Source organism: Vidua chalybeata, chromosome 6 (assembly GCF_026979565.1).
Source record: "Vidua chalybeata isolate OUT-0048 chromosome 6, bVidCha1 merged haplotype, whole genome shotgun sequence".
In the NCBI taxonomy this organism is placed as follows: Eukaryota; Metazoa; Chordata; class Aves; order Passeriformes; family Viduidae; genus Vidua; species Vidua chalybeata.
The window spans coordinates 34,070,599-34,097,000 of NC_071535.1; the positions used below are offsets into that span (position 1 = coordinate 34,070,599).

The 26,402-nt window shown below is 41.5% G+C and overlaps 1 protein-coding gene and 1 long non-coding RNA gene across 9 annotated transcripts in view; one reads left to right on the forward strand and one right to left on the reverse strand.

The window, feature by feature from the left end:
- The window catches only part of SUSD6 (sushi domain containing 6), a 78,539-nt gene that overhangs the window by 20,094 nt on the left and 32,043 nt on the right, over window positions 1–26,402 (forward strand). For 4 of the 6 annotated variants that reach the window (XM_053944847.1, XM_053944844.1, XM_053944845.1 and 1 more), the window contains 2 exons: window positions 11,041–11,228; window positions 15,674–15,703. In XM_053944847.1, the coding sequence (XP_053800822.1) occupies window positions 11,108–11,228; window positions 15,674–15,703 (151 nt within the window). In that variant the 5' untranslated portion in view covers window positions 11,041–11,107. Of the gene's footprint in view, window positions 1–17; window positions 101–11,040; window positions 11,229–15,673; window positions 15,704–26,402 lie in introns of those variants that run through there. The other 2 variants (XM_053944848.1, XM_053944850.1) reach the window with 2 other exon arrangements.
- LOC128789197 (uncharacterized) lies at window positions 10,179–24,609 on the reverse strand. Of its 3 annotated transcripts, XR_008431348.1 has the most exons (4): window positions 24,226–24,609; window positions 23,947–24,095; window positions 16,513–16,603; window positions 16,010–16,347 (listed from the first exon to the last, which is right to left on the reverse strand). It is a non-coding gene; the product is annotated as an uncharacterized LOC128789197 (long non-coding RNA). The 3 variants fall into 3 exon arrangements; XR_008431347.1 differs by lacking the exons at window positions 16,010–16,347; window positions 16,513–16,603 and adding an exon at window positions 10,179–10,748 and having other exon boundaries at window positions 24,226–24,606; XR_008431346.1 differs by lacking the exon at window positions 16,513–16,603 and having other exon boundaries at window positions 24,226–24,605.

Here is a 26,402-nt window from a genome sequence, read left to right on the forward strand (position 1 = left end):
TCTCTGCAGTAATTTCCAGAAGCTACACTCAAGTGCTTCTGAGGAGCAGGACTTGCAGGTGGAGGCTGTGGCAGTGTTGCTAGAGACCAGGAAAGGGCATGTGAGTGTTGGAGAAAAGGCTTCTGACAACTATTGTGCTCTGTAGTATGCTGTAAGAAGGGTGGTTTCCTCAAAATGTGCCTTGTAGTGTCCTGTGGAGCCTTAGTGGAGCTATTTATTTTCCACAATGCAGGCTTGTCTTTGTCCTCCCCCCCACTTCCCTCTGTATGTGAAAGGGTGATTCTGCTTTATGAGGAGAGCAGAGCCTGACGTGCAAAAGGAGACAATGGAGATCCTTTGTTATCCAGAGCCAACTCTTACACCTGTTAAATGCTATGTTTGACTTACCTAGAAAAGCAGCTCTAGGTGAGTTAGAATGTGTATAAAACATGCAGAGACTAGTCTTTTCACAAAATGAAGCTTGCAAGTGGCTTTTTGTAAGATGCCAGTGGAAATCCAGATAGTTGCAAGTGACAGACCACCAACTCCTCTGGATATAGCTGCTGTGACATTCACACAATGCAGTCTCTCTCTGAAGCTTATAGGTGGAGCTACAGATGACATTTCGTGTTTTGTTGTCTTTTTTTAACAGCTGTTACTCTGCATTTAGTGAAGAGAAATGAGGTAATTAAAAAACCACCAACCCTCCCATCCATTTTTTGTCAATTCCCATGCAGGGACCCTTTCTGAAAACTCTGCATAATGTATTTTTTTCTTATGGATAAGAACAAGAAGCTCAGTTAACCTGTGCATTTGAGACCATTGCCAGTCTGATGTTGATGTTTAGCACTTTCTGCAAGATTCAGTGTTTTTTATTTGTAAAGCCTGCCTTAATTTAAATGGTTGCTCTGTTTCTTTTAAACTGTTGCACCAGTGTCCTGTTACTTCCTCTTGTGTGTTCAAGAGATGCCAGAGAATTTTTGAGCAAGTTTCTGATCCTGATGTCAAGCTGTTTGCATTCCTCTAAATACATGTAGCATTTGTAGAAACTAACACTTATCTCTGTATGGGTTTTATTTAGAATGTTTGGCTTTAGAGGAAAAGGAAATTTGTAACACTAAAAGATGGTGTTAATGGATTTAACCAGCTGTTTTGCAGCAAATCCTTAAACTGCGGAGGCAAAGGGAAAACAATTTTGGTTATGACAACTGCTGACTCTCAAAAGACTAAATTGCATATTAGATTTACAAAATGTGGAAAACAAATCCAGTCTTAAGAGTACAGTATATAAAGGTGCATGCCTTTCAAGGAACTCATATCCAAATAGATTAAATGAACATGAAAATCTTCTGCTGTTAAAAGTAATTTTAAGTCACCTTCTCACTCTTTGGTGGGTCTTGCATATTAATTTTGTTATGCTGTAAGCTCTTGTAGCTGATCTCTTTGTCTTGCTGCTTGGAGCACTGTGTTACAGGTAAAAACATGAAGAGCAGGACTTTTAAACAAGCTTGCTTTATACTAATTCTAATAACCTTTATTTAATCAATTCAGTCTGAGGGAACTTTGTTTCCAGAGACAGGAAATTGCTTGAGGATTACTGACTGTGACAGGACCTTCATATTTATTTGCAAAATGTCTGGAAAAAAATAATAATAGAATCAGTCTTCCTTTAAAGGCAGTTGAAACTGGAGTTGCTGAGCTTTTCCCATGAGGCTGGGTAGAGGTCACTGGTCACATTCACTAGAATGTTTTTTCTTGGCAAATAGTTTCATGGCTTCAGTGTACTCGTGCAGGGCACTTGGAGACACCTCAAAACCCCAAGCAAAACAGGGAGTGACCTGTTTCCCAAGTGGATGTACTGTTCACTTAGCTGCTAGTGACTTGACATACTTACCTTCAGATAGTAGAGAGTTAAATATGCCTGCTCTAAAATGCACTTTTTAGAGGGAATGGGGAAGGATCTTCCACTTTGCAGCTCTGTGTCTGCAAGAGGAGCAAGGCATGGAGGGGACTGGGACAGCATGTGTGGTACTGTTCATGTGCCCAGCCTGTTGACACTTGAATGCTACAAGTATGCTGGACAAATTAAAAAAAAAGGAGAAATCCAAAAGACTCCATAATCTGTCTTCTTGCTTGTGTTTCATGGATGGTTGCCTGGTAGCTGGCCCATTCAGGTGTGGAGGACTATGACTGGAACCAGGAGGTGGGCAGCACCTGAGAGTGTTGTGCTTGGCTGAAGGGGAAAGGCAGGGAAGCAAGTGCTCAGGTCAGTAGCAGGATGCTTTACCTCTACGTTCTGGTCTCTGGTGAAAAGGTGTTGCCTGTGGCTTTATCCAGAGTTTGTCTTCACACATTTTGAGTATCAGGAGGGAATATGATCTTGGGTTTTCCCTAGAGTTTTGAGGTAGACTGGACAAAGCCTAGCTGTGCTTTTGGAGTCCTAGGTGGTCTAGCCAAACTGTGATGTAGAAGATAAAATAACCTGTATGCTCTGACTTCTGGGTGAATCTCCTGACCTGGCACGGGCATGTGTGTGATTCTTGTTTGTGTGCAGCACCACTTCATAGCCCTTCACAAAACTGTAAGATTTACTGCTGAGTGTTTTGCTGACTCTTGCTGTTCTGCCTTGTTTAACTTTCCCCTTTCTTTTGGCTTTGATTTCATTTGCCTGCCTCTAACAAGCCTTTGTTACCTTTGGCTATTTTGGAGCACTCTCACCCAGCTTTCTGGCTTTTAATCTGCATTGAAACCATGATACTGGAGCCATGATTTAGGGGAATGATTTCAATATGAGTTCTTCTTACTGATTCCTGGAAGTTCATAGCCTGCCCAGAGCTAACTTCAGTCCAGTTCCATAAACAGCCATGCAATGCAATAGAAAATTCAATACCTCACCAATTAGTAAACTACATCTGGATAAATTTATTAAGGGTCCAAGAGATGTGACATGAAATTAGCTTATTTCTTATGTTTGTGGATTGGACCTTTATGTTCTTAAAAGCCATCTGGAGAGCAGTCATTTTCAACCGGCAGTGGGTCTGTGTGCAGGCAGTGTGCTAATTGTCCTCTGGTCTTAATTATGAGGGGATTGAATGCGGATGCAAAATTTTTTTCTTTTTTCATTGTCCACTGGCAAGAGTGCTGTGGCACTGTGGAATAAAATCTGCCTAGTGCCACTGGGATGGATGTCTGCCACAGTGAGGGGTTTGTGGCAATACATGTGCATCTGTGCTGTTAGCACAGTGCATCCCAAGGAGGAAAAGCAGTAAGAAACATCTAGCAACTTTGCAGCTGCTACAAAACCAAAGTAAAGGGAAATAGTTGTCTAATGGATGCAAAACCGAGCCATAGTCCTGAGACCTTTTGAAGGCCTGCCTTATTCAGATCTATTGAAGTCATTCTCTTCTGTGTTAGAATCCCAAATGCAGTCTTAAGGGCAAAACCAGAATTTAAAACTTTTTTGGTTTGGTCAGTGATCTGTCTTGTTGGAAGATTAAGTTTTCAGAAGACTTAAGGGACAGTCTTATTTTTCAGAGTTTTTATGTGTGTGTGTTTATCTCTGAAAAGATCTATGTGCTGACAGACATTGAAACATTAAGGATTTGTTAGTCTGGAATGTTCTGATACAACAACATGTCTCTTGCTGAGAGCCTTCTTTATAAGGTGGAATAAAATAACGAGCACTGTACAATATTTGTCACCATTCCTTGAAAGTTGGTGATACTTCTCTATAGTGGATGTTTTTATATCTGGGAAATGTAATAATTTTAAACTTGAGTTGTGTCTCACACCTGTGCTTTTAGGAATAAATGTAAGAATTCCTTCATCCCCTAGTATAGTTCCTTACTTAAATGTCAGACTGCTTCACTGAAGTTTATATTTAGAGGACTTTGATAGGAAAAATACTTCCAAATGGATGTCCTCTCAAGTGGCTGTGCAACCTGGTGGTATTGCAGCTGCATGTATAGCTTTTAGCCACATTAGTTGGAATGAAAACACAAGAAATGGTAAGGACAGGGAGAGGCATGTTCTAGTAGTGAGGGATTATAAAATAAGCCTTTATGGTACATGGTCTTTCATTCTCTGAAACAGATTAAGATAGCTGCATAAATGAGAATAGCATCCTGGTTATACAAGTGACTTTACCAATTCAGTGCTTCTTTGTCAACCCTGTTACTGAAAGTAACATTTCAAGCTTGGATGTGGTTACAAGAAGTTCTGCCTTTGCACGGCTTTTCTTTATTCTCCTTCCCTGAAGCCATTCCAGTTTACTGTGAGTTTTCTTTTTTAGGACTTATTATTTTTGGAAGGCATTCTGGAACATTTTGTGCATATGGTCCTCTGTAAATGTGCTGTTTTACTGATTAAAGCTGAAAGTATGAAACCTAGCTTTTCTGATGCAGTGCGGCAGGGGAAAAATGCTGAAACAATAGTTTCTAAAGGGAATACTTTTCCAAATAAAGACATTTTCAAAAAACCCACAAACAACAAAAAATCACCCAAAAACAGAACCCAGACAGATTGTGAGAGATTTGTTTTCCAAAATCCCCCAGTCTCTAGTTCCTTCCATAGATTGCATAGATGACAGTATGTTTAAAAAAAAAATCCTTTAAAGCAGATCCAGCACTTTTTAAAAAAAATAACTGTTTTCTTTTCATTCACTGTTGACATGATCCCACTGCAATAAGCATTTTTGTAATAGTGCAGAAATCTGCAGTGCATTGGAGTTGTGTGCATTAACCTAACTCTTCCGCTGCTCCTCTGCAGCTCTGTTTTTCTTCTTACTGGTTCCTGGAAGTTCACAGCCTGCCCATAACTAACTTCTTCCTTACTTGGAAGGACAATGGATTTTGATCTCTTATCTTCCTCTTCCCAAGTAAAACAGAAAAATTTTCCAGTGAAATTCTGTGACTTTAAAAAAAAGTCTTAAAATTGGGGAACTAATGATATTTAGGGCTTTCTCTTGGGCTTACCAAAGCAAGGAAAATTGGAATTTTTTTTTAAAGTAATACAGTTTGAATCTTCTGTGAATGTGTCATGACAACCATGGTATGTGGGGAAAGATCACACAATACTGAGACTGTTCCTAATAGTTTGTCTCTGATTCTGTTTCTAAAAGTATGAGTACTATTTGTAAGAACAAAAACCGAGCCCTGCTTGGCAGTTGTTAATCCGCACTGACTTGAGCATTTCTGTCATGGAATGGACAGTGAAAGGTACTGAATACCACCCCTTTTCCCCTTGGCAACCTTGCACCTCTTTGCACACCCCTTGGAAAGTCTATTCCTTGTTACTTACCTTTAAAAGGAGTGTTGGAGTGGAAGCTTGTTTGGTCCCCTCAGGAATATCTTTGAACCTGCTGTCCATTTCTCTGGGCTGCAGCAGGGAAGAAGTTTGTATACAAAGGCTTGCACCCAGCATGGAAGGGGAGTAGCTGGAAGAAGTGCTCCCTGCAATCAGCCCACAGGAAAATATGCTTGGCTAACCTCAAGATGGTTAGAGGAGCATCAAGTGAGATAAGGAGGCAAACAAGAGAGGGGAACAAAAGCACAATCTCCATGCCAAAAGGACTTCAGCCTGTGTTAGGAAGGGTAGAGAGAAGGAAGCTGGGGAGTAAGCTGTGCAAATTGGTGAATCTTGCAGATTTATTCACTTGAGGTAAGAATATTGGTGTGACTTTATCAGTTATAAGGTACTAATTATCCAGTAGTGAAAAATCCAGTTCCCTGGCTTAAAGCTTGGGTGTGCCTTAGTGAGCCTGTGAAGAGTTAGGTACATGCCATTTATCAGAGATTAAAATGGAATTTCAGGGTTTAACCTGTCCAGTAGGCTTCTTTCTGTGCAAACTCTAATGCTCCCTCTTGAAAATAGAAGTTGTGCATCATCAATTGTTGGTTTAGTTTGTTGGGATTTTTTTTTTAATATAACATTTTAAAACTTAAAAGAAGTGTTCTAGAAACCTTTGTGGAAGAGAGCAGGTAAAAGCTAAATCAAAACAATTTTATGAAAGAAACAGCCAAATTGGAAGGTCATAGGCCACCCTCAGCACAGTTGGGGAATGAGGAAGGAAATTTAGCTATTCGAATTTCACTTCAACAATTGGTTTGTTTGCAGTAGGGTGTGTGCTGATTCCAATGTCCAGAATAAGCAGCTTGGTCTTTCCTACTGATTCTTCTTTGTAGCAGGGAATATGTGCAATGTGCCTGCTTTGTGCTTTGACTGTGTTATGCAGAAACCTGCCTTTTTATAATTTAAATATGAAGGTGTAAAATGAAGCTACCAAACACATCATCTGGTTACTGGACAGGAGGAGTGTTACATGTTGTTTGGCTTTTCATATTTCCTTCTTTCCTCTTTCACCTTATCTCATTATCCTGAATAATTGAGAGTTGGCTGTGCTGAAAAGTCAGATTATTAAGATTTTTCTGAACTGCCTGCAGGTAACGTCAAAGGCTTTGGTTTTTTCCTTTGTTCCTAACTTAAACTGAACAGTGTAATTGAATTGTGATGCTATTCCTAAATGTTAAAAACACAATTATGTTTTTAAAAGCTTTCAACTAAACTGGTTTAACCACAGAAAGTAAGTGGAATGAAGGATTTCTTTCCTCTGCTGTCACTTGGACTTGATTTTTCTGTATTTTTTTTTTATTTAGCAGCCAAGAGGATGACTTTTTTGCTTTAAAGCTTAACTGCTTTTTGAAAGCAGGCAAAATAAGCATACAACAAAACCAGCAACTAAGGGTGAAGGTTAAATCGTCTAAACCACACTGCTTGCATTAGATTCCACTTGCAGCGTGACCATGAGGCAAGAACAGCACTTGTGCTTAGCTTTTCAAAAGCTATGCTGTGCACACCCATCACTCCTGCCACTGCTAAGATCTTTGCTGTGTGCATTCTAGAGTTAGCAAACAATGTCTGCGTATTATTCAGTGAGGGGGAAATCATGTGGATAAAATAGAGATTTCTTATGTGCATGAGGATAGCTAATTTTCTTTTGCTAAGTTTCAAGTATGGTATTTAAAAGCAAGCCAGTAGCATTCCAAACATTCTGAACATTTCCCTAAATAAACTTTGAAGAATTCAGGTTTTAAAAGATCTGTTCTCCAACAACAGTGACACAGGCCATAACTGTGCCAGGCATTTTGAGCAGCTAGAGAGCTTCAGACTGTCCAGTCTCTGGTTGTCCAGAGCATGTCTTGAGCATATGACCTTCCAAAGAATGATTTTCCATGTGGACCTAGGAGTCCTTCTGTGACAAAATAAGAAAAATAAGAAATTAAAGTCATAATCCTGTGAAAATTTACACATGCTTACAAAGGGATCTTGGATCAAGGGATATGAGTTGGCAGCTTCTGAAGGTCTGGAAGATAAATGGCAAAGGTCCCCAAAGAGCTTATCTTAAAGAGAGCTCCTGCCATATGTAAGTTTGACATCTTTGGAAAGGGCTGCTGGTGGTGTAAGAGCAAGCAGGGAGTCTGGCTTGCATGGTTTCAGTGGGAGTTGATGTCTGCTTGAGGACTTTATGTAGAAGGAAGCTACTTGTCCCTGTGCAAGCAGGGCTAGCCATGCAACAAGAGGGACTCTTGCTGAAGCATCAGACTTGAAGAGCTGGAGATGTCCCTAAGTTGGGAGCAATGGGTACTTCTTCACTGGTTCATAGCATTGCCTAAGAGGGTGTGTGGCTATTGACTTTATGGATATAGAGGATGGCTTATTGTCTTATCCATATTTAGTGGGTGTTTTTCAAGGTTCACATTATAAAGAAAGCAAAAAACCCTCCACCTTTATTGACTGATAGACTTTTAACAGAGAAAAATCCCTTCCACTCCTTACTGTATTTATGGGCACTGCTGGCTGTACTACATATTATCTTTGTAAACATCTTTGTTTAAACTTAATCCTTACATAACCCTTCAGCCTAGGCTGTAGCATGTGAAATGAGTCTGAAATGTCCTTGCTCTTCATAGTTGTGCTAGTGTCAGCTTCTACCTTATTGTTCCTGGCATCCATTAAAGAAAGCAGCCTGTTACTTAGTGCTTTGTGTACACTTTGATTCTCCCAAACCCCTGAATTGTTAAGCTACACTCCTGGGAGTATGTCTGACAAACGTGTGTGATCTACACTGCACTCCAGCTAACTTCAGGCGGTGGAGGCCTGAGGAGTTGTTATGAAAGTTGCTTCCCCCTAAGCTGTAGGTATAAAGAGTGTGCTAAAACAGTCAATTTTCAGAGAATTGAATGTCTGTCTAAATAGCCTCAAAATCAGCTCTCCTCTGGGAAAAGGGGATAGTTTCTTATCTAGTCAGAATCTCTTCTTCTAATTTTGCCAGGGAACAGTCAAGGCTGGGAACAAGTTTTGTAACTTGGCTGAAGACCAAAGGGAGGATCCTTGCAAGCAGTACCTGTAGCCCATGTCTCCTAACAATCCTGAGGGGTTTGTCTATGCTGTCACCCACTGAATGGGCTGGCCACCCTTGTGTCTCCTTCAAATCTACACCAAACTAAATCAGCTTAGTGGGTTGTTTCTGTAGGCATAGCAGCATCAATTTACAGCATTCCTGGACTGACAGCCCCAGGCCTGTGATAGACAGGATATGTGGTAACCTGGGATTGGAGTGACTTCGTAGCTAAAAAGAGGTGTGGAAAACATGTCTGATTTTAAAAGAAAGGAGAGAAACAGTGCTGTGCTTTGGAGCAATCTGTTAGTGAATCAAAAATAAGCAGTAAATTATTCCCCCTGAAGATATTCTTGTTTTAGGTATTTCTAGCTTGTTTGGTGTTCAGAGACCAGAACTGGACTGCTGACTTCTAGGTGCAGTCTTTGGGGGAGGAAAATGCCTCTGGTGAAAGGTAGCATACCTCAGGTGGCTCAGCAAATTTTGTGATAATTGCATGTCCTCTTCCTACCTCTCCTGGCTGCTGCTATGTCACCTGACATGTATTGTTCCAAGGGCAGGGAGGGCCACCTTTAAAAAATACTTCAGCAATACTTTCAGAAGTTCTTATACTAATGAGGCTTCCTTAAATTGGAATAGGGAGGACAGAGCTTTCTTGGTCTAATCAGAAGGGCGTTTGTTGAGGATGGTGCACTCCTTTTTCAGAGCTGTAATTCTGTATAGAGCAGTGACTCTTCGAGGAGAGCAGCCGACTGTTGGCCTGGAGTATTGAATATGAACTTCGATGCCATGCAAGAGGTCTGACTTTAGAGGATAGGGCAGATGTACAGATTAACTGGCTTGGCTTTCTTCACATAGAGTATTTTTTCATTCCATGGTTTAATTGTTGCTGAAGGTATTCTAGCAGGTAAGTGGAAGTATCCTTATTCCGTTCTGCATGGTGGAAGTTTGCTGAACAAAGCATTGGCTCCGATTTGTGGAATACATGAGAAATCTATAGGCTGTGCTACAGGCATAGTGGAATAGATTCACTCCTCTCCCTCCCCCTCTAAATGAAGCAAGAAACAAAAGGGTAGACACAGAGTTTATTGTAGCAGCAGCTCCAATACACATGACATTTTGTCATCTTGAAATGACATTTCAAGGCAGGATGTATGCAGACAAAGAATTTTTCTCTGAGAGAGATCCAAAAAGAGAGATCCAAAAAGAAAGATCCAAATTTTAAAGATAGCCGTTTTGTGAAGTATAAGCATAGCAGTGACATGGATCTAAGGGAAAACCCTTTTTTTACTAGAATGGCTACCAGGTTTATTGACAGATCTACATATTCCCTCCCATAATGCATCTACTGTTTTGCCTGAGTAATTGGAAATGTGAGTCGAGGCTGAGTTGTGTGTTTCTCTAGTCAGTGCAGGTGTATTGCTTTAATCTCGGAGTACTTAAGGATCTGAAGGTTCTGCCTTCCCCAGTAGTAGGAGTGCTAACCCAGATGTCCTGTTTGTCCTTACAAGGTACAAAAGAGTACGATACCTGCCTCTGCACTTCTCAGATCTCTTTGAGATTATCAGAGATTAGCAGTTTTGATTTTCCTTGGGAAACTTGGAAATAAAATAAAAAACCAATAAAAAACCGAATCCTCCTTCAGTCTGCAGATTCATTTAACTGAAGCTGTGGCTGAATGGGGTTTTCCTCAGAATTAAAACTATTCTTGTTGTCAGGTGTAAAAACCATTAATTTTGGCAAATTTGTTTTCACCTGAGAGCTTCAGATGTGTAATGAATAGCAGGATACAAGTATTGAAATGTGTTTCCATGTGGGTTTTTTGGGTTGTTTTTATTTTATTGGTTGATTTGTTTTTCTAGGGTGTTTTTTGGTGGGTTGCTTGGTTGTTGGCGTGTTTACCGTTGGAGGCCTTGCGGGTTAAAACTATAACAGCTTGGTGAAATTTGTTCTGCTGGGTCTTCATTAAAAGTATGGGTTCAGCTTTGTGCTTTCTCTGTTTCCCAGCTGTGCTTTGTGTGTTTGTGTACAAGGCTGTTTTTGCTGTGACAGTGCCTCATAGGCTGTGGGTGAATCCCTCAGTCCTCAGGTATGAGCAGTGTCACATCCTGCAATTTTAATTGCTGTGTCCTGTCAGATCATTATACCTGAGGTTTGCAAGTTGTTTTACATTCCTCCTATAAGCGTGTGTTTGCCTGCCGGCTGGCTGTCAGCATTGCTGTGCCTCTCCAGGTGGCTGAGGAAGCATTTGATTGATTTATCCTACAGTCTGCGGTGTCTTGGAGATCCTCTGAAAAGTGGGAGTGGAGAAAGACTGGGTCTCTTGAAGAATTTTTGAAACAAATCTTCCAGATGCTATGTCCTCTGGGGCTGTCTTGAAGGGAAAAGCTAAAATTAATTATAAGCTAGGCAGTCTTCACATTTGAAACATCAGTGAGTGAAAAGTTATGGTCTCTCTCTAATACAGATCCTTTTAGTCTTTCCTTTGTAGAAGATTGCTTTTTCTGCTCCTGTTACCTTGAGAACTGTGAATACTTAGTAAGATTCCTAAGTGCTAGAACATGTAAAAGGTTTCTCTTTGTTTCTAACTTTCCCTTTTCCCTCTCCAGATGTTGTAGGTGTTTGGCTCAACATTTTTTCTTGCTTTGTCTGTTTTTTTTTTTTAGACCAAGGTGCTCCTGATCAACCAGATCTTTAAGAAATTTTTTAAAAAGAAACCTTGGTGGGTAAAAGATGTGCCATGGAATGGTAGCATCAAAGAGCAACAGAGGATCATCTCTTGCCTTGACTGGCCATGGGTTATTTCGTCTGCTAGTTTTCTTTGGCTCCTTTATCTTGGAAGCACAGTCCACCGGTAAGTGAAATCTTTATATATGCTACAGGAGGGGGAGGTATATAAGTTTGGAAGTGGCTGTATATTTTTAGGTGAAAACTGGTGGTGGTTGATGTATTTGTACACAGGAAAAATTCCATCACTACTTGTTGAGCAGAGTAGGAAGTTCCTGAACTGAATGAGTCCTGCGTAGTAGTGAATAAGTTCTTGTCCTTCATCCTGTAGTTTTGATTCCCCTGGGTTTTTTTTCCTCTCCATTCTCATCCCTTCACTGCAGCTGGGGACACTTGGGGCATCTGAAGAGCGTGGGCTCTGGTTTTGTTAAGTGAGATTCTCATATAAACAGTGTTATTTGTGTGCCTTGAAGCAACTGCTCATGTGGAAGGCTAGAAGCAGAGATTGTGTCCAGCTCTTTTGCACAGCTGATGAATCTGTTCAGTGTTTCCTTGTATGCTATCTTCTGACACCTTAACACCTGCTACCTGTGCCTCTCTATTGGACCCTCTTTCCAGCTTAAGTTTTCCTTCTCCCCTCATCTCTTACTGTTTCTTGGATGGATGAGTGTCGTGAATAGTGTAAAAAGCAGTGGAATGGGATGATATGAAAAATGTCATCAGAGATGGGAGATCTGCCTTTTAAAAATGAGTGGAGGAAAGAAATATACTGGATACTCAGAAGGTAGTATTTGATGTGAAGTACGTGCTTGGTTACCCAGGATACCCTGAAATATGTCTTTTTCTCAGACCAGCCACGATCTAGTTTTTGTCTGTAGAGAAATGTCTGGTCATTGGAGGCATGAGATGGAAGGAGGAACTTTGCTTTTGCAAGAACTTTGAAGGAGTTAATCCCAAAAGGAAAGATTTTACTTGAGCAGCTGTTGTAATGTAGAGCATTAGCTTGCCTATGTATGGAAAACCCCTGTTCTTGACATAACTCTAAAAAGTCCTATTTATTTGACATATCATGGCACCTGAGAATGTCATGTGACCAACATTCCTCAGCATCAGTGTGGTACAGCAGAATAAACATTAGCTGCCAGATGCAGTCAAAGTTGAGGTGATTGTGTATGGAAAAGTCTGCTGGTGCTGAAGACTTCTGGAGGAGGAGTTTTGGAGTGATTTCCGTTTGCTATTCCTGGCTCTTTGAGTTGGAAGGGAGAGACTGCTGAAATAAGATATCTCAGGCTTATATGTCTTCCTCACCTGATTTTAGCCTTGTAGGTAATGAGAGGGTGGGGAAGACACCCTTAAGAGCATGACAAATTGTCATGAATAGTTAGTGACAGTGGGAAAGGGACAAGATTTTTTTGGATTTGGGCTATCCATGTTTTTTTTCCAACTTTGCTGTTGTTTGTGATAGTGTCACTGCCTCATTTCAGATGTAGGCCTGTAAGATACACCAGCCTGAGGCACCATCACCATCTGAAAGCCCCATTAGGCACTGCAGCATCTTCAGCTGAGACTGCAATAAGTATGCAAATGCCTTGTGGTGCACGGAGACTGCTGGATGGGGAAAAGCTGCCACAATACTGACAATCCTTTTTAAGATCATTTTTGAAACATCCAATCACATTACAAAAGCACTAGCTAGGCATACCAGAAGATCCAAGAGTCTGCATTGTATTTCCCTTTCTGTGTTCTTTTTTGCTTCAGGATCTGAAACCAGTTGTGGTGAACTGATCAAGGCAGATCATCAGCTAAACAGGATTATAATGGCTAGGCAGGAACCATTTCCTGCAGGGGAAGTGAGAAAACAGAGGGGAGCCAGGATCATAGCAGAGGGCAAGACATGGAGGGGAAGGAGTCCTGGGGAAGGGCTTGCTGAGGAGCACTTCCATGTACAGTTTCTCCAAGACTGGGATGTAGCAACCCAAAATGCAATTGCTGGGAGGGATGGGGGGTGCTCAGTGATGTGTCATGGGCCCAGGGAGCTGCACCTGCAGCAGCATGCCAGCCATGAGTGACATTAATGAGCAAGTCAGCTGAGGAGCAGAGAGCCAGATGGAGAAACAAAGAGTACTAGCGAGGCGCTGGGAAAATCAGCTTTCCCTCATCTTGGTCCCCTCACCACCTTGCCATCCTCACTTTATTACTTTGCATAGCAAAGTTATTCAGAGCAAGCAGAGCAAAACAGTGTTAACATGAAGCAGGAGACTGTATTAAATCTTGTGGTGGTAGTGCTTATCTTGAATGTGGAGCCAGTGTGACAAGCTCAAAATTGCTTTAAAAGCTGAAGAATGTTCTCATAAAAAGACAAGCATGGAGACAATGTCTGGCTCAACCGTGAGTAAGAAAGCAGAGCTTGTGATTCGTATGTATAAAACCATCTGAGGTATATGTATTGCAATCATTTTGCTGCTTAAAAATTCTATTGCTTAAGTTCCAGGAAGCTTAGAGACATATTCATGGTCTGGGCAGGAAGATGTTCTCTCTGCCATGTGGTTAATGCAGAGAGTAGACTCATTTTCAGTCAGCAAGCATCTGCTCTGTCCTCTGGTAATAAATTGGTTTTATTTATGCATGGATTTTTAAGAAAAATCCTCAGCACTTTGTCTCAAGCAATCTATCCAAATATCCTCAAGTGCCATGAGATTAATATAAGTTGCTTAGTCACTAACATACTGCAGAATTTGGGGAAACTGTCCCCTGAATCTTTTCATTAGGAGATCTCCATGAATATGAAAATAACCATATATTTTAACACAAAACAAATGCAGCGTTTGGTAATAGGCAAGCAGTGAAGCTGTGTCAGAAGAGGAGGATTTATGGAAACTTGAGTGTTGCTCAGGAATATTTTTTGAGCTTTATCACTGTTGCAGCTTTTTTTCCTTGTCTGGCAAGTTCTCCAAGATTAATTGCGGGAAATAATGAAGGAATGAGCAAGCAAGGAGACTTGGAAAGCTCCTCAGTAATACTGAGGCTTGGTTCTTCATCTGTCTTTCTGTTTCTTTCAGGGTTCAACTGGAACGTAGCTAAGAGCCAGGATGCTTAGTAGATAGAGATGGGGAATTTTTGAAGCATTGGAGAGGAGCAATGATAACCTTTTTTATCTGCATTTCCACAGCTAATGCTTCTCCATTTTTTCTTTGTTGCTGTGACTTTTGTAATTTTACCCCCTCTCCTTCCCATCTTTGTCCCTTAAGGCCTTGTATTTATATCTCATTCACAGTGGTCCTCCTGCCTGGCCAGGCTATTTTTCGAAGAATGACAGTAGATCAGATTACGTTGTTCATTAAATTTTAACATGTAGCCTGTAAAATACTCTGAAAGCTTCCTATGATTTATGTTCCAAATGTGTAATCTCTCTTAGATTCTTGACTGGCTCTGTCAAAAACCTATCAAAACAGGTTGGGCCTTTCATGATTGATAATAGCATCTCCTGATCCTGGGAAATGCAAGTAAATGTGTTGGTAAAAGTATTAAACATCCCGAATTAAGCAAATGTCAATACCCATAAATGAGCGAGTGTAAATATTAACCTTTAAAAATTAATAGTAATGCAGGCTCGGGAATCTAAGTCCATTTAGATTTAGACACATTCTGATTTTTGTTGACTGCACGTGCAAAATGCTATAAAGTTGGCTCTTTAATTTTTAGGATTGCCATTAAAGTGATAAATTGAGCTTGAATAAACTGAAACCACTTCATTCCTGTGTGTTGTCTGTGACGCAAATGCAGCCAATCTGCTGCTTGCTGTTCTAAGGTCTTTTCAGTGCCAAGGTTATTCTGCACAGAGCTCTTGGAGCTCTTGTTTGCATTGCAGAGAGCAGCATGTCAGAGCGCACTCTGCTCATTGAGCAGATTCAGACTTGTTCCTATTCTTTGGGAATCTCTGCGAAGCAGAGGTTTCCTTTGTCTCTGATTATGCAGCTGAAAGGAAGGCGTTTATACAGCTAGGGATGAATTCAGTGGCCCTGAAAACAAGGATACTGTAGCACTGGATGGCCAGACAGAAATGTGGAAAGTGTCATGCATGAACAGATGATCTTGATTCTGACCTGTATGCTTCATGTACGTGTGGGTTTGGAGAAATTACAGTGTCAACCCAAAGCAGTGTGGCCTTCTTCATGGAGAGAAGGGGGAGCATTTTCAGGGGCAATTCCTCTTTCCAGTCCCTTTGTAGAGCTTAATAAGAGCAGAGTGGTATGGAAGAGCATGGTGAGGTGCTGCAGAATAATGGCCAGGCTGCAAAGATGGCTAGGAAGCAGATGCAGGTAGGCTCAGAATTAGACTATTCATATAATGATAATAATATTCACACTGCTACACACACTGACCCAGGCAGTGTTACTTAAGTAAATGCCTTGAAGGGAGTAATAAGGATCTCAAGAAGCCACATAACTTTTTAAATTTTAATGCATTCTTGTGGCTGAAGAATGAATTAAAGCTTTGTGATGTTTAGCCAACTGCTGGCTTAAACCATGATAGCATAATAATAATCCTGAATTTTCTTTTTGTCTGTCCTAGGTTGGCCAAGCAAATCCAAAGGACCTGCATGTGAGTAGACTTAATTCACTGTTGTACTATGAGAAATGAGTGTGATATTTTACTGGTTAATATAAGTGTCTGTGAGCTAGGATTCCCATTATACGTTTTGTTGTGTTGGATAGGCTTGCGATTCATCTCTATGTCCCATTTTTGGTTTTGACCCTTGGATTTGGGAATAACGGCTGCCCTCAGTTTGAGAGAGGGACATCAGCTTCCCACCTTTCACTGTGCTTGGAAGGGATCCTTGTGCCTTCTACAGCATTTAACTTCAAATGTCTCAAGAAAACAACAGATCAGAATAAATAGTTCATTAAATGCAGAGACATGCTGCTTCTGAGAGTTTTGAGAGGCTGACAGAGTATTGAGAGGACAGACTGAGGTAAAAAAATCTTTCATTTCCTTTAATCAAGAAAAGTGAACATCTCAGCATGATTCTTGATATATTCCATTGGATACTCCTGCTTTTTATTTCATGCGCTCAGAAAAAGTTTAAAGTCTTTCCAGTGGCCGTGTTATGGATGCATGCAACTTCAGAAGCAGTTGGGAAGCATATTTGGTTTCCTTATCTCTTCTAAATTTATAAAATAAAATTTTCTATATGGTTTTGTTAAACTCTGAAATAGGATTTGTTTAGTCTGAACTTTCCTCCTCCTCTGAAAAAAAATAAAAACAAAACTAACAAACAACAAAAAACACAAAAAAAACCAAAACAAAAACAAACAAACAAACAAAAAACCAAAACAGAGGAACAAAATATGAAGGGAATGGATTAATGAAGAAGAATTGAAAGATGTGGGAGGGTAATTTTTACCACCTACCAAATTTTGGTCTTCAGAAAGTGGGGGTTAACAGAAATACTGATGGGATCATCTGAATCCTCTATTTTTATTCAATGCTTGAATATTACTCCTGGCAAGAAAAGCAGTATTACATGCACATAGTATTAAGGGGCTTTCAATTCTTGGCTATGGTTGCTAGCAGGAAAATCAGCTGTTTTAGGAAAAACCTGAAGAGTTGTCTGGTCCAATTCATCGTAGCTCCTTGGGTTAGAATGCAAAAGATGGAAACTAGTATGAGTTTCATTGCAGAGGGAAGCAGGAGGGGTGCTAAATGGCATTGTTCTTCAGGAGAAACTAGTTGTGAACTACAGTCCAGGTTCTGACTCATCACCATCCTGGTGTTCCTTGAGGACTGCTGCCCGCTAGGCTGAAGATACAGATTTCTCTGTCTCTTCCTATTTTCACTCAGTCCTTTCCTTTTTATTTGCTAGAGGCAATCATTTGGGAAGAGTTTGGGTTTTTCCCTAGTATTACAGGAAAAGTCCTGACAGTGGGATAGAAGAAAGTTTATCGCCTTGTCCCAATTCCTTTCCTGCTTTCTGTCCCTTTTGAATCCTACACTGGTTCCCAGAGCAGCTGAGGAACTATTTTTTAGAATATGTGGAATGTTTTTCATCTGTGCGACCCATGTCTGCCATTGCTTCTCCAGCCCTTATGTTTAACTGAAGTACCACAAGTAGTTACCACTTCCTGTTCATGCTGCCAGCTAATAATGATTCTGCAGTGGAGATGGCAGAGCAAGAAGTACATTTGCTGTGGAACTGTAGCAAACTTCAGCCTGGGCTGTTAACTGCAAATACTGCTGGAATAGCTGGTGTGTGGTGTGTAAAGCTGTGGGTATGCTGACATGGATGGTAAGGAATAAACAAGTGGTGGGGCAAGGTAGGAAACTGTAGATTGTTTAGTCTTCAGCTTTTGTGGTCAAATCTGTCAAGGCTCTTCTAAACCTGGGAATCTGTGTCTAGATGAGGACTGCTGAAACACTGCTGGTAACAAACTGCCAATAGTCAGGAGTGAATATGGTGCTAAAGGCACTTGAGCAGCAAGCTCAGTAATGTTTGTACCTTTGTGAAAGTAATTGGAAGAGGATTATGGCATTGTCACAAGAGGTTGTATACCTGCTTATCTGTGTGTGCTCGTCTGCATATAAAAACACATTTTTCTTTTAATGAACTGAAACCTCTGGGGAGCGTTCATCTTCCCTTGCAAACAGGAATTCCTGAGGCTCTGCTTCTGCTAAGTGTTGCATTGGAGTTGGAGGACTGCTTCCAGATGTTGTTAAAGGGATTTGAAGGTAACCCCTTAGGTGTGGGGCTGCATGACTTACAGGATGTGCTAGGTGGATTGGGCTGGAGCAGGCTTGTTGCTAAACTGTTGAAGAATAAAATAAGCTTTTGGCCCAGCCTAGTACAGTGATCCTTTTGTTATGGAACGGGGAGGGGAATTTCTGGATTTCTTGTACTGAGAACACTGCCTAATCTCAAGAGGTTGTTGGGATGCTCCCTCATTGCTTGTGTACTTTGGCACGGCTGGTGCTGGATGGAGATATCTCCTGTGTTTCTTCTCTATAGGTCCAATGCTGTGAATGCAAAAATAAGTGTGTTTATCCACCTGCTACAGTAAGAAGCGTTTCGGTGGGAGCAGAAGCCAAAGAATTGAACAGTAGGGTAGCAAAAGAGCAACTTGAAATCCTGTGGACTCAGCATTTTAGGTCTAGCCAGTCATCTTAATTCAATTGGAAAAATATTTTTTGTTCAAAAGTAAAAAAATACCATTGCTGCTGCTTTTGAGATACATCTTTTACTTTGTCAGTAAAGGGAAATATATGTCTTACTTGAAAAATGTTGCCTTGCTGTAGAGTGAGATAAGCACCTCTGGTGGATGTTGTCTTGAGTTTTCAGCCCACAGACAGGGAAGAAACATAGTGAGCTTTGACACATGCAGAGTCATAATTAGAAAGTCGAATGCTGCTGCTGCATTAATGGCTAGAAAGAATGTTTTCTATGTCCTGAGAAAAAGACCAACGTGGTGTGTAAAGAATTTTGTGTCAGACATATCCTTAGACACTGATAAAACTGTCCAGAAAGAAAATATAAATTTTTCTGTGCTCTTACCAATGCTGTAAGGCAAATGGAGATTTGTAGGAAGGTGGTAGAAGAGATTGAACATGAATGAGGATCAGTAGAGAATAAGATTCTAGGAAGGAGAGGAGGGGAATGGGAGTGCAGCAAAACAGGATGGTGACTGCTTCCAGAGATGGAGTTCTGAAAAAGATCCTAGTGGTTTATAAAGCAAATTAGTGGCTTGGTGGTTAAGTAGTGCAAATCCTAAAAGAAGGTAGTGTTTTATTTATGCAAGTAGATTAGAACAGTTGAGAATAGTATGACCTTGGGAGGGAGAACCCTAGTAGTAAAATATGTGTTTACTTTTTAAGGGTTAGGTAAATATCTTAATGCAGGAGGATGCCTCTGCAACATCAGGGTTTTGAAGCTTTTCTGTAGGCAACAAGACTGACTTGTGAGACACTGATGAAGAGTTTAAGAATTAAAGGTTACGAAGTGCGTGTGCCCTCCAGGGACTGAAGTGCAGAAATCTGAGCCAGAAGCAGATCAAGGTGAAGACACCAGTTACTGGAGCACTGGCTATGCCTATCTATAAAAGCTCGAACATCATTAATGGTGATCTGGGGATGAGAAATTGTGAAAGATCATATAGCAATTTTCTGTGAAAGATGATGTAGGGAGGATTTTCAAGCAGAAGTTGCTGCCATGTTTTGAGTAGTATCTGACTTTCTCAAAGTTATGCTTTTCTTAGTTTGTGTTCACTTTAATGTTTAAAAGCTGCTTTGCTCTTCCCCCTATCCTGCATTTGTTTGGCTGCTTCACCCCTATAGAGGAACCCTTTTTGTAAAGAAGATAAACCTATTAAAGCTGCCCAACTCTAAATCCTTGTCAACACTCCTTGCTGATGATGATCCCTTCCAGGTGGTATCTGTATGTCACTGTAAGTGTGGAATGAAATTATGTTAGAGTGGATAAGTGACTTCTAGTGCTGCCTTTATTCTGGACCACCAGCAAGCTGGAGATTTAACATCCAGGAGACTTAGCTGATGCTGCAGAGGCCTTTAGGAATGTGCTTTCTGGTCTGTCAAACAAAACTCACAGCTGTTGATACATCTCTGTCATGGCAGGAGAGAAATGTGGATTTCTAACAGTTTACTTGTGCCCATTCCTCTTGTAACTTCAGAGCAGCTATCTTTGAAACTCAGAGCCCTGGGGATGGCCTGCTGTGTAACCAGTCTCCAGTAGTTCAAGTTTTGGGCCTGCTGGTGTGCTTTTGAAAAGGAGCTGTACTGTACGAGTTGTGCTGACCCATGCTTTGTGCTGCAGCACATCTTCTCTTTTGCACAGACAAAGTGTGTAAAGTATCTGTAATGTTCTGTATTATCCTGAAGCTAGTACTTCCCTTCTGTCCCTGGTTTTGCTTTCCCTAGCAGAAGTAACAGTTGAATGCGCCTGAAGGACAACCTTCAGGTTTCATTGTAAACACTTTCTTTGCTGTAAATGACTTGGGTTGTAAGATACTAAGAAAAGGTAAAAGGTTTATAATCTGCCTGTTTAGGTTCAGCTGTCACCTTTTCTCAAAGGAGGAAATTGCTAATTTTTCATATGTAAGCTGAGAAATTTGAATATAATCACAAGCTGCAATGAGTATACCTTTAAGAGCAAGTCTTAGTGAAGTCCACGAAGGTGGCAAGTTTGTTTTTTCACATTTTATTCTTTTAGTCCTCCAGTTCTTTGCCTTTCCCAGCAAACTAGTCTTGCTGCAAATGTTAATGCCATTAGCCCAAAGCAGGGCTGACCTTTGAGCCTTCTCACTTTGAATCTCTTTATTTGCATTTACTTCTCAAATATTTAAATGTTACCTTCAAGTTGACAGTTAATGCTTTGATGGTGACTGTTTCCTCCATGGCATTTAGTAAGCTGAACTCCACTTTTGGAACAGTTGAGGGGAGATGTACAGTGCTGGGAGAGCTGAGTTCTCTGTTGGTACAGGACCCTCGTAAATTTTTGTCACTGGAGCGTAATGAAACACATAGAGGCAGATGACAAGACTGGCAATGCAGGCCCTGTTAGTGCACTTATGCTGTGTGGGAGAGGAGGTGTGTGCAGTGGTGCCCAGATCGCTGTCTGCTGGCGTAAGGCCACGCCTCTGCTGGGCAACCACACTGGAACTGCAGTGTGAGTGCTGTGCTGGAAGAGATTAGCTCCTGTGAGAAGTTCTGCCTCCTTGCCTCCTCTTAGCATCCTGGAGAAATGACTGCTTCTTGGCACATGGCTCCAGCTGTAGAGGCTCCTCAGGGCTGGAGCACCTTTACAGAGAACTGGATTTTTTTTGTTGTTGGTTTTTTGGGTTTGTTTGTTCGTTTGTTGTTGTATATTTTTCCTGTCAGTATTGCCTTGGTCATGTCTGGTCCCACTTCAACCAGATCTTTCCAGTCATGAGTTGGTCCTATGTATGAGTTGAGTCCTTGGGCAGGCAGTGGTATGACTGCATGGGGAAAAGGAACATTGCAGACTGTCATCTGGTTCACAGGTAGGGCTGCTTTTAGCATCCTTGATTCTTGCTGGTAGTAAAACAAAGAGGAATTGGTATAAGCTGCTAACTAGGGGTGTTGTGAAGAGATTCATTCTCTGACTACAGTCAAGGTGAGTGAATTCATAGCTATTTTACTGCATACCTCTGGCCAGTTGTCTGAGGCAGGTGAGAAGTATTTCATGCTTGGCTGCATTGGCTGCCATGGAGGGATTTGAGAGGATGAAAATTAATGTCTGTTCTACATCCTCTGACAGCAGGAAAGCATCTTATCATTAAGTCTGTTTCCATCCTCTCAACTCTTGACTTAATTAGTTACTTCAGATGGAGGAAATTTTTCTCCTGACTTTTGTTAATAGCACCAAGGGAGGATGCCTGCAGAATCTGAGCTTTTGTGGTTTTATTTCTAAAAAGCTGACACTGAACCCAGGGTTTCAAAGCTACTTGCCAGCATGCACTGTGCACAAATTAAACCAGACACATCTCTCTTTCCAGAGGGTCTGTCACCTTTCTTCTTTCTGTGATAGTAGAGGCTGGCTTCCTCATTAAATGCAGATATTTCTCTCTAGGTAAGAGTTAAAACACCTAAGCAGGAGTGGGATGAGGGGCTCTTACATATTATTTCATAGACTCATGGGATATGCTGAGTTGGAAGAGATTCCTCAGGAGCATTAAGTCCAACTCCTGGCCCTGCTCAGAACACCGCAAGAATCACACAATGCGCCTGAGAGCACTGTCCAAATGCTTCTTGTATTCTCTCAGGCTTAGTACTGTGACCACTTCACTGAGGAGCCTGTTCCAGTGACCAAACACCCTCTTGAAAAACTTTTTCCTGATATCCAATCTAAACCTCCCCTGACACAACTTCATGTCATTTTCTCCAGTCCTGTCACTGGTGACAAGAGTGCAGAGATTGGTGCCTGCACCTCCATTTCCCCTCGTGAGGATGCTGAAGACTGCAATGAGGTCTCCCCTCAGTCTCCTCCAGGCTGAACAGACCAAGTGACCTCAGCTGCTCCTCACGTGGCTTCCCCTCCAGACCCTTCAGCATCCTCGTGGCCCCTCTTTGGACACTCTCTAATAGCTTAATACCTTTTTTAAATTGTGGTGCCCAAAACTGCATACAGGACTGGAGGTGAGGCCACAGCAGTGCAGAGCAGGACAATTGCCTGCTTTGACTGTGGGGTTAGGGTAGCTTCACCCACTGTCATGGTGAAGTGGGAGTTGCTGTAAATGCAGCAGTGTTTGTGAATGGCAAATGTTTCAGTCTGTAGTTTGCTTTTCCAGTTAACCTGTATTCCACTTGGTGTGCAGCTTGGCTTGATTTACTTCTCAGGCATTGTGGTGATGATCTCTTTTTTCATATAGTGTGAGATGGTAGGAAATGGCAAGTTACAGGAAACACTTTTGCAGTAAATCCTGTAGTATTTACAACAGAATCATCGCTTGAAGTTGGTTTTCCCTGACTGGTATCAGATGTAATGAAAACTGAATTGAAAACAAAACTAGAAAGCCCTCTGGTAACCATCTGTCAATTGTTAAATATCATGTGATGGCAAGATGAAACTTGTGGTGCCTGGTGTGGTCTCCAATCTCATCACAGCAAATAGTTCCAGTTGCTTTTGCCAGGGAAGTTGACTGTTCCCTGTCCGTTTGGAGTAGCTTTCTCCATGGGAAGGATTTCTTCCCAAGACTGAGCTGGTTCCCCAGGTGGAAGGATAGATGTGTTTATGCTGATTAGTTTCTTTGAGCCGTGCTCTCCTACACTGGTATGCGCTGTGCCCATTTTAATGACCAGCTGTAATGATTTTTACTGTTGTGCAGTTGTTTAGCAGTAGCAAGACAGCAGTCGGGGACCTTTTGCTTTGTATTGTCCCAAGTGTTCCCCGAGCCCATCTTTGTCCTGGCATCAGAGAGCACAAGGCTGCAGCACACGGCTGCTGCGCCCCCGGCCCGCACGCATCAATTCATCAGCTTGATCTTTGCACCCCTGCTCCTCGGGAGGGTCGGATGGCAGCTGCAGCTCCTGTCAAGCATGATGCCGGGCAGGGAGCTTTGGGAAGGAGAGTTACAAAAGGCTCAGTTTAAATCATCTGTGTAAGGCCGCAGCAGAAGCTCTGTCACTCGGGCCCCATGCTTGTCTTCTGGGGCTACGGTTGTAATGACATTAGCATCTCAAAAAGGGGATTACCACAACTCCCGGGTTCTGAGGGGAGAGTATTTTTGCTGTTGCTTGAAAAGCTGCTTTCTGGCTACCTCGGTCAATTTTCCCCCCTCTCTCCCCCGTAGATCCTGAATAGTTTATGAAGGTATACATGCCATGTTAAAAGTGGGTTGTTGTTGTTGCAAGGAAGCTGGTTGTTTATTGGCCTAAATGTGGGCTGGCAGATATGAGGTTGTTTCTGATAGCATTCTTTCTTACTGATTTGGAGTGACTGCCTGATTTCCTGATGGAAAAGTTAAAGGGTCTGTGTTGTGATCATAGCTGTATGCTAGAGAATGATCCTGTAGTCATGCTTACAGAAAGAAGTTACATTATATTAGTTTGTCGTGTGTATTTCAACCAAAGGAAATGGGCAGCACATGCATCCTATTCATTGTCTGCCTTCCACTCATCTTCTGTCACAAAAAACCCTTTCTTGCACCCAGGCACAGGATTTCAGGGTGGTTCCTTGGGAAATGATTGTATTTTTATAAGGTCTTGTTTAGCAACAAAAAATATTTTGTGAAACTTAACCCCTGACTCTTGCAATTCGGTTGCATTACCCTCACCTCTGATCAATATTCAGTTGATTGTTTTTCACTAAGTTCACTTACCCTTTGTGATGTTACATGTGCTGGAAACTTGCATTAAGGCTCTCAAAACGCTGGACTCTGGTGGAAAATCCATGTGGTTGCTACTTCCTCTCCAATTCCATTAGCTATAGAAATGACAGGTCGGGCCAGACAGATTGGTTGACTGGTCCCTGGGGAAGAGAACAAAGAGAATTGCCTTCTTTGCCTGCCAGAGTGAGGCAGGACTGCTTTGCACAACCTCTCCAAACTCTCCCTAAAATTATTATCTGGCCCACAGTGTCCAAAACAGAAACCCCTTACCTTGACTGAGCCGGCTTGGAGGGCGTGCAGCAGGAAATGTTGGTGGTTGCCTGGAGCTTTGTCTGGAGCAGTAGTGCTAGTGCTGTGTGTCTTGTACTGTTGAATAGGCAGGGAAAGGTGTGTATTGAAGAGACATTGTTATATTTGTAGGCTGAAGTGTTCACAGGCCTTAATCTTTGTGTGTGCCCATAAGGACTTGTCTTGCATGTTCACATAGGATGTAGCTCAGCAAGTGGCTCTGCAAGGCAGAGCTGGTGTGTCGTGGGTGTCCCTTGCTCTGGGTGCCGCTGGGAGGGGAGCCTTCTCCAATGACTCATGGCTCCTGCACAGCTGTGGCTCTTCTGAGGGAGATGGCAGGCCTGAGCCTGAGATAAGCTGTCCTTCTGGGAACCAGGGAGGAGCAGAAGTAGTTTCCTCTGTAAACACAGTACAGGGTATTTGGTGTGATGAGAAAATGAGGCATTTAACTTATCTGTGTGAAAACAGGAACTGTGGAAGGCCTTGCAGTAGCGTGGTGGCTGCTGACAATGTGTGTGTGCTTATTCAGTGTATTTCGAGCTCTGCCCATCTCCAGGCATGTTCTAATCTGCATATTTCCATGGAGGGCACTTCTGTCTATAAACTTCAACAAGGATGGAGTTTCTTAAACATTAGGTGTTCATTTGAACGCGCACAGAGGAAAGGTGGAGCTTCTGGATGCTGTGTGCTGGACAGAAAGCTGTGGTCGTTCTGTCTCGTCCTCTCCTTTTTCCTGTTTCTGCAGATGCAGCAGCACACACAGCTATGCAAAGCGACCGGCTGTCTCCTTGGGAAGTTAGTCACTGAGTTGCTGTACTACCAGCTCTAGTTGTACAGACTTTTGAATTTACAGTTCAGCTTAGCTCCTGTGCACCTATGTGTGTCTGGTCTTGGGATGTGTGAGTTTCTGCATCCTCTTTTCAAAACTCCTTTTCTGGTAATGATGGTAGAAATTAAATATTCTGTATCATGGTGGAAGCAGGCTGCAGAAAAAGGAAAACTGTAAATCTGAATACTGTGAACTAAAAACCTAAGAACTAAAGAATGCAAGAAGCAACAAACAGCCTTGTTTCTGAGAGTCTGATGAAGTTTGAGGTTTACTGTGGGGAAAACCCTTTTATTCTTTCTGATTTCAGGGCAATTACTGTTTTAAGGTTTGCAAAAGAAAGATAAGGACAGCAAAAACCCAAATGAATAAGCACTGGTCATAATATTTTGTGAGTTAAGAGCACTTATAATTATTATGGAGTAAGAGGAGGGGGAAAAGCATGAAGGAGAAAGTAGTTTTATTTCCCTTGCTCCCTGTTTGGATTAATGAATTTAATTACTTGGAAATAGCTAGTAGCAAATTTGTGGCTTTTTTCAAACATACTTCTTACAAGACTGCAAATTTTAATAGAAGAAGCAATTCAGTAAAAATAATTGAAGACATGAGACCTTAACCACTATATCCCTCATTGCAAGTGCTTTGTGTCAGATGTTGAGAACTGGATTAATTTGCCTCTGATGTATTGAGAGGGAGAAACCAGGGCAATATATGATGCAATTCTAAATGCAGGGAAGCAAGTGAGATACTGATTTTCAAATAGATCCTTATAATAATAAAGTTGTTCTTTCCTTTGTTCCTGTCAGCAAAAAAATAGAGACAAATATGGAGAGGAAATGGCTATATGAAGTAATGGGATTCTGTGTAACAAGCAGCAAGAGTGCATGAGGTAGGAGAAAGGAGATGGGGCAGATTGCCAGGAAAGGGTCTTAGTATAATAATTAAAACATGTGTCATAAATTTCTCACTTCTTGATGGTATAGTTTAGATTCCACTAAATTGTTTGTTCTTTTGTCAGCTTGAACAGGTCTTTATAAAGAGATATAGCAACTAAGCAAGTAAATAGCAAAGAAAAACAGTAGTGCATCTTCTTTAAATTAGGAAGATACCTAGTGGGATGTCTCTGAGGCTCTGATGTCAGGTACATTACCATCAAATGAAATTTTTCAAAGTGCTCGTGTCCCACTGGTAATCAGTTGGGAGAGGATGTCTCAAATCATGCAAACACTGCTGAAAATTTTGCTCAGTGTGTTTAACAATCTGAAAGAGTGATTTGGTATTCTGTTGCTTAAATTTGTAGGCAGTACATTACTGAAGGAGAGCTGCAAAATTG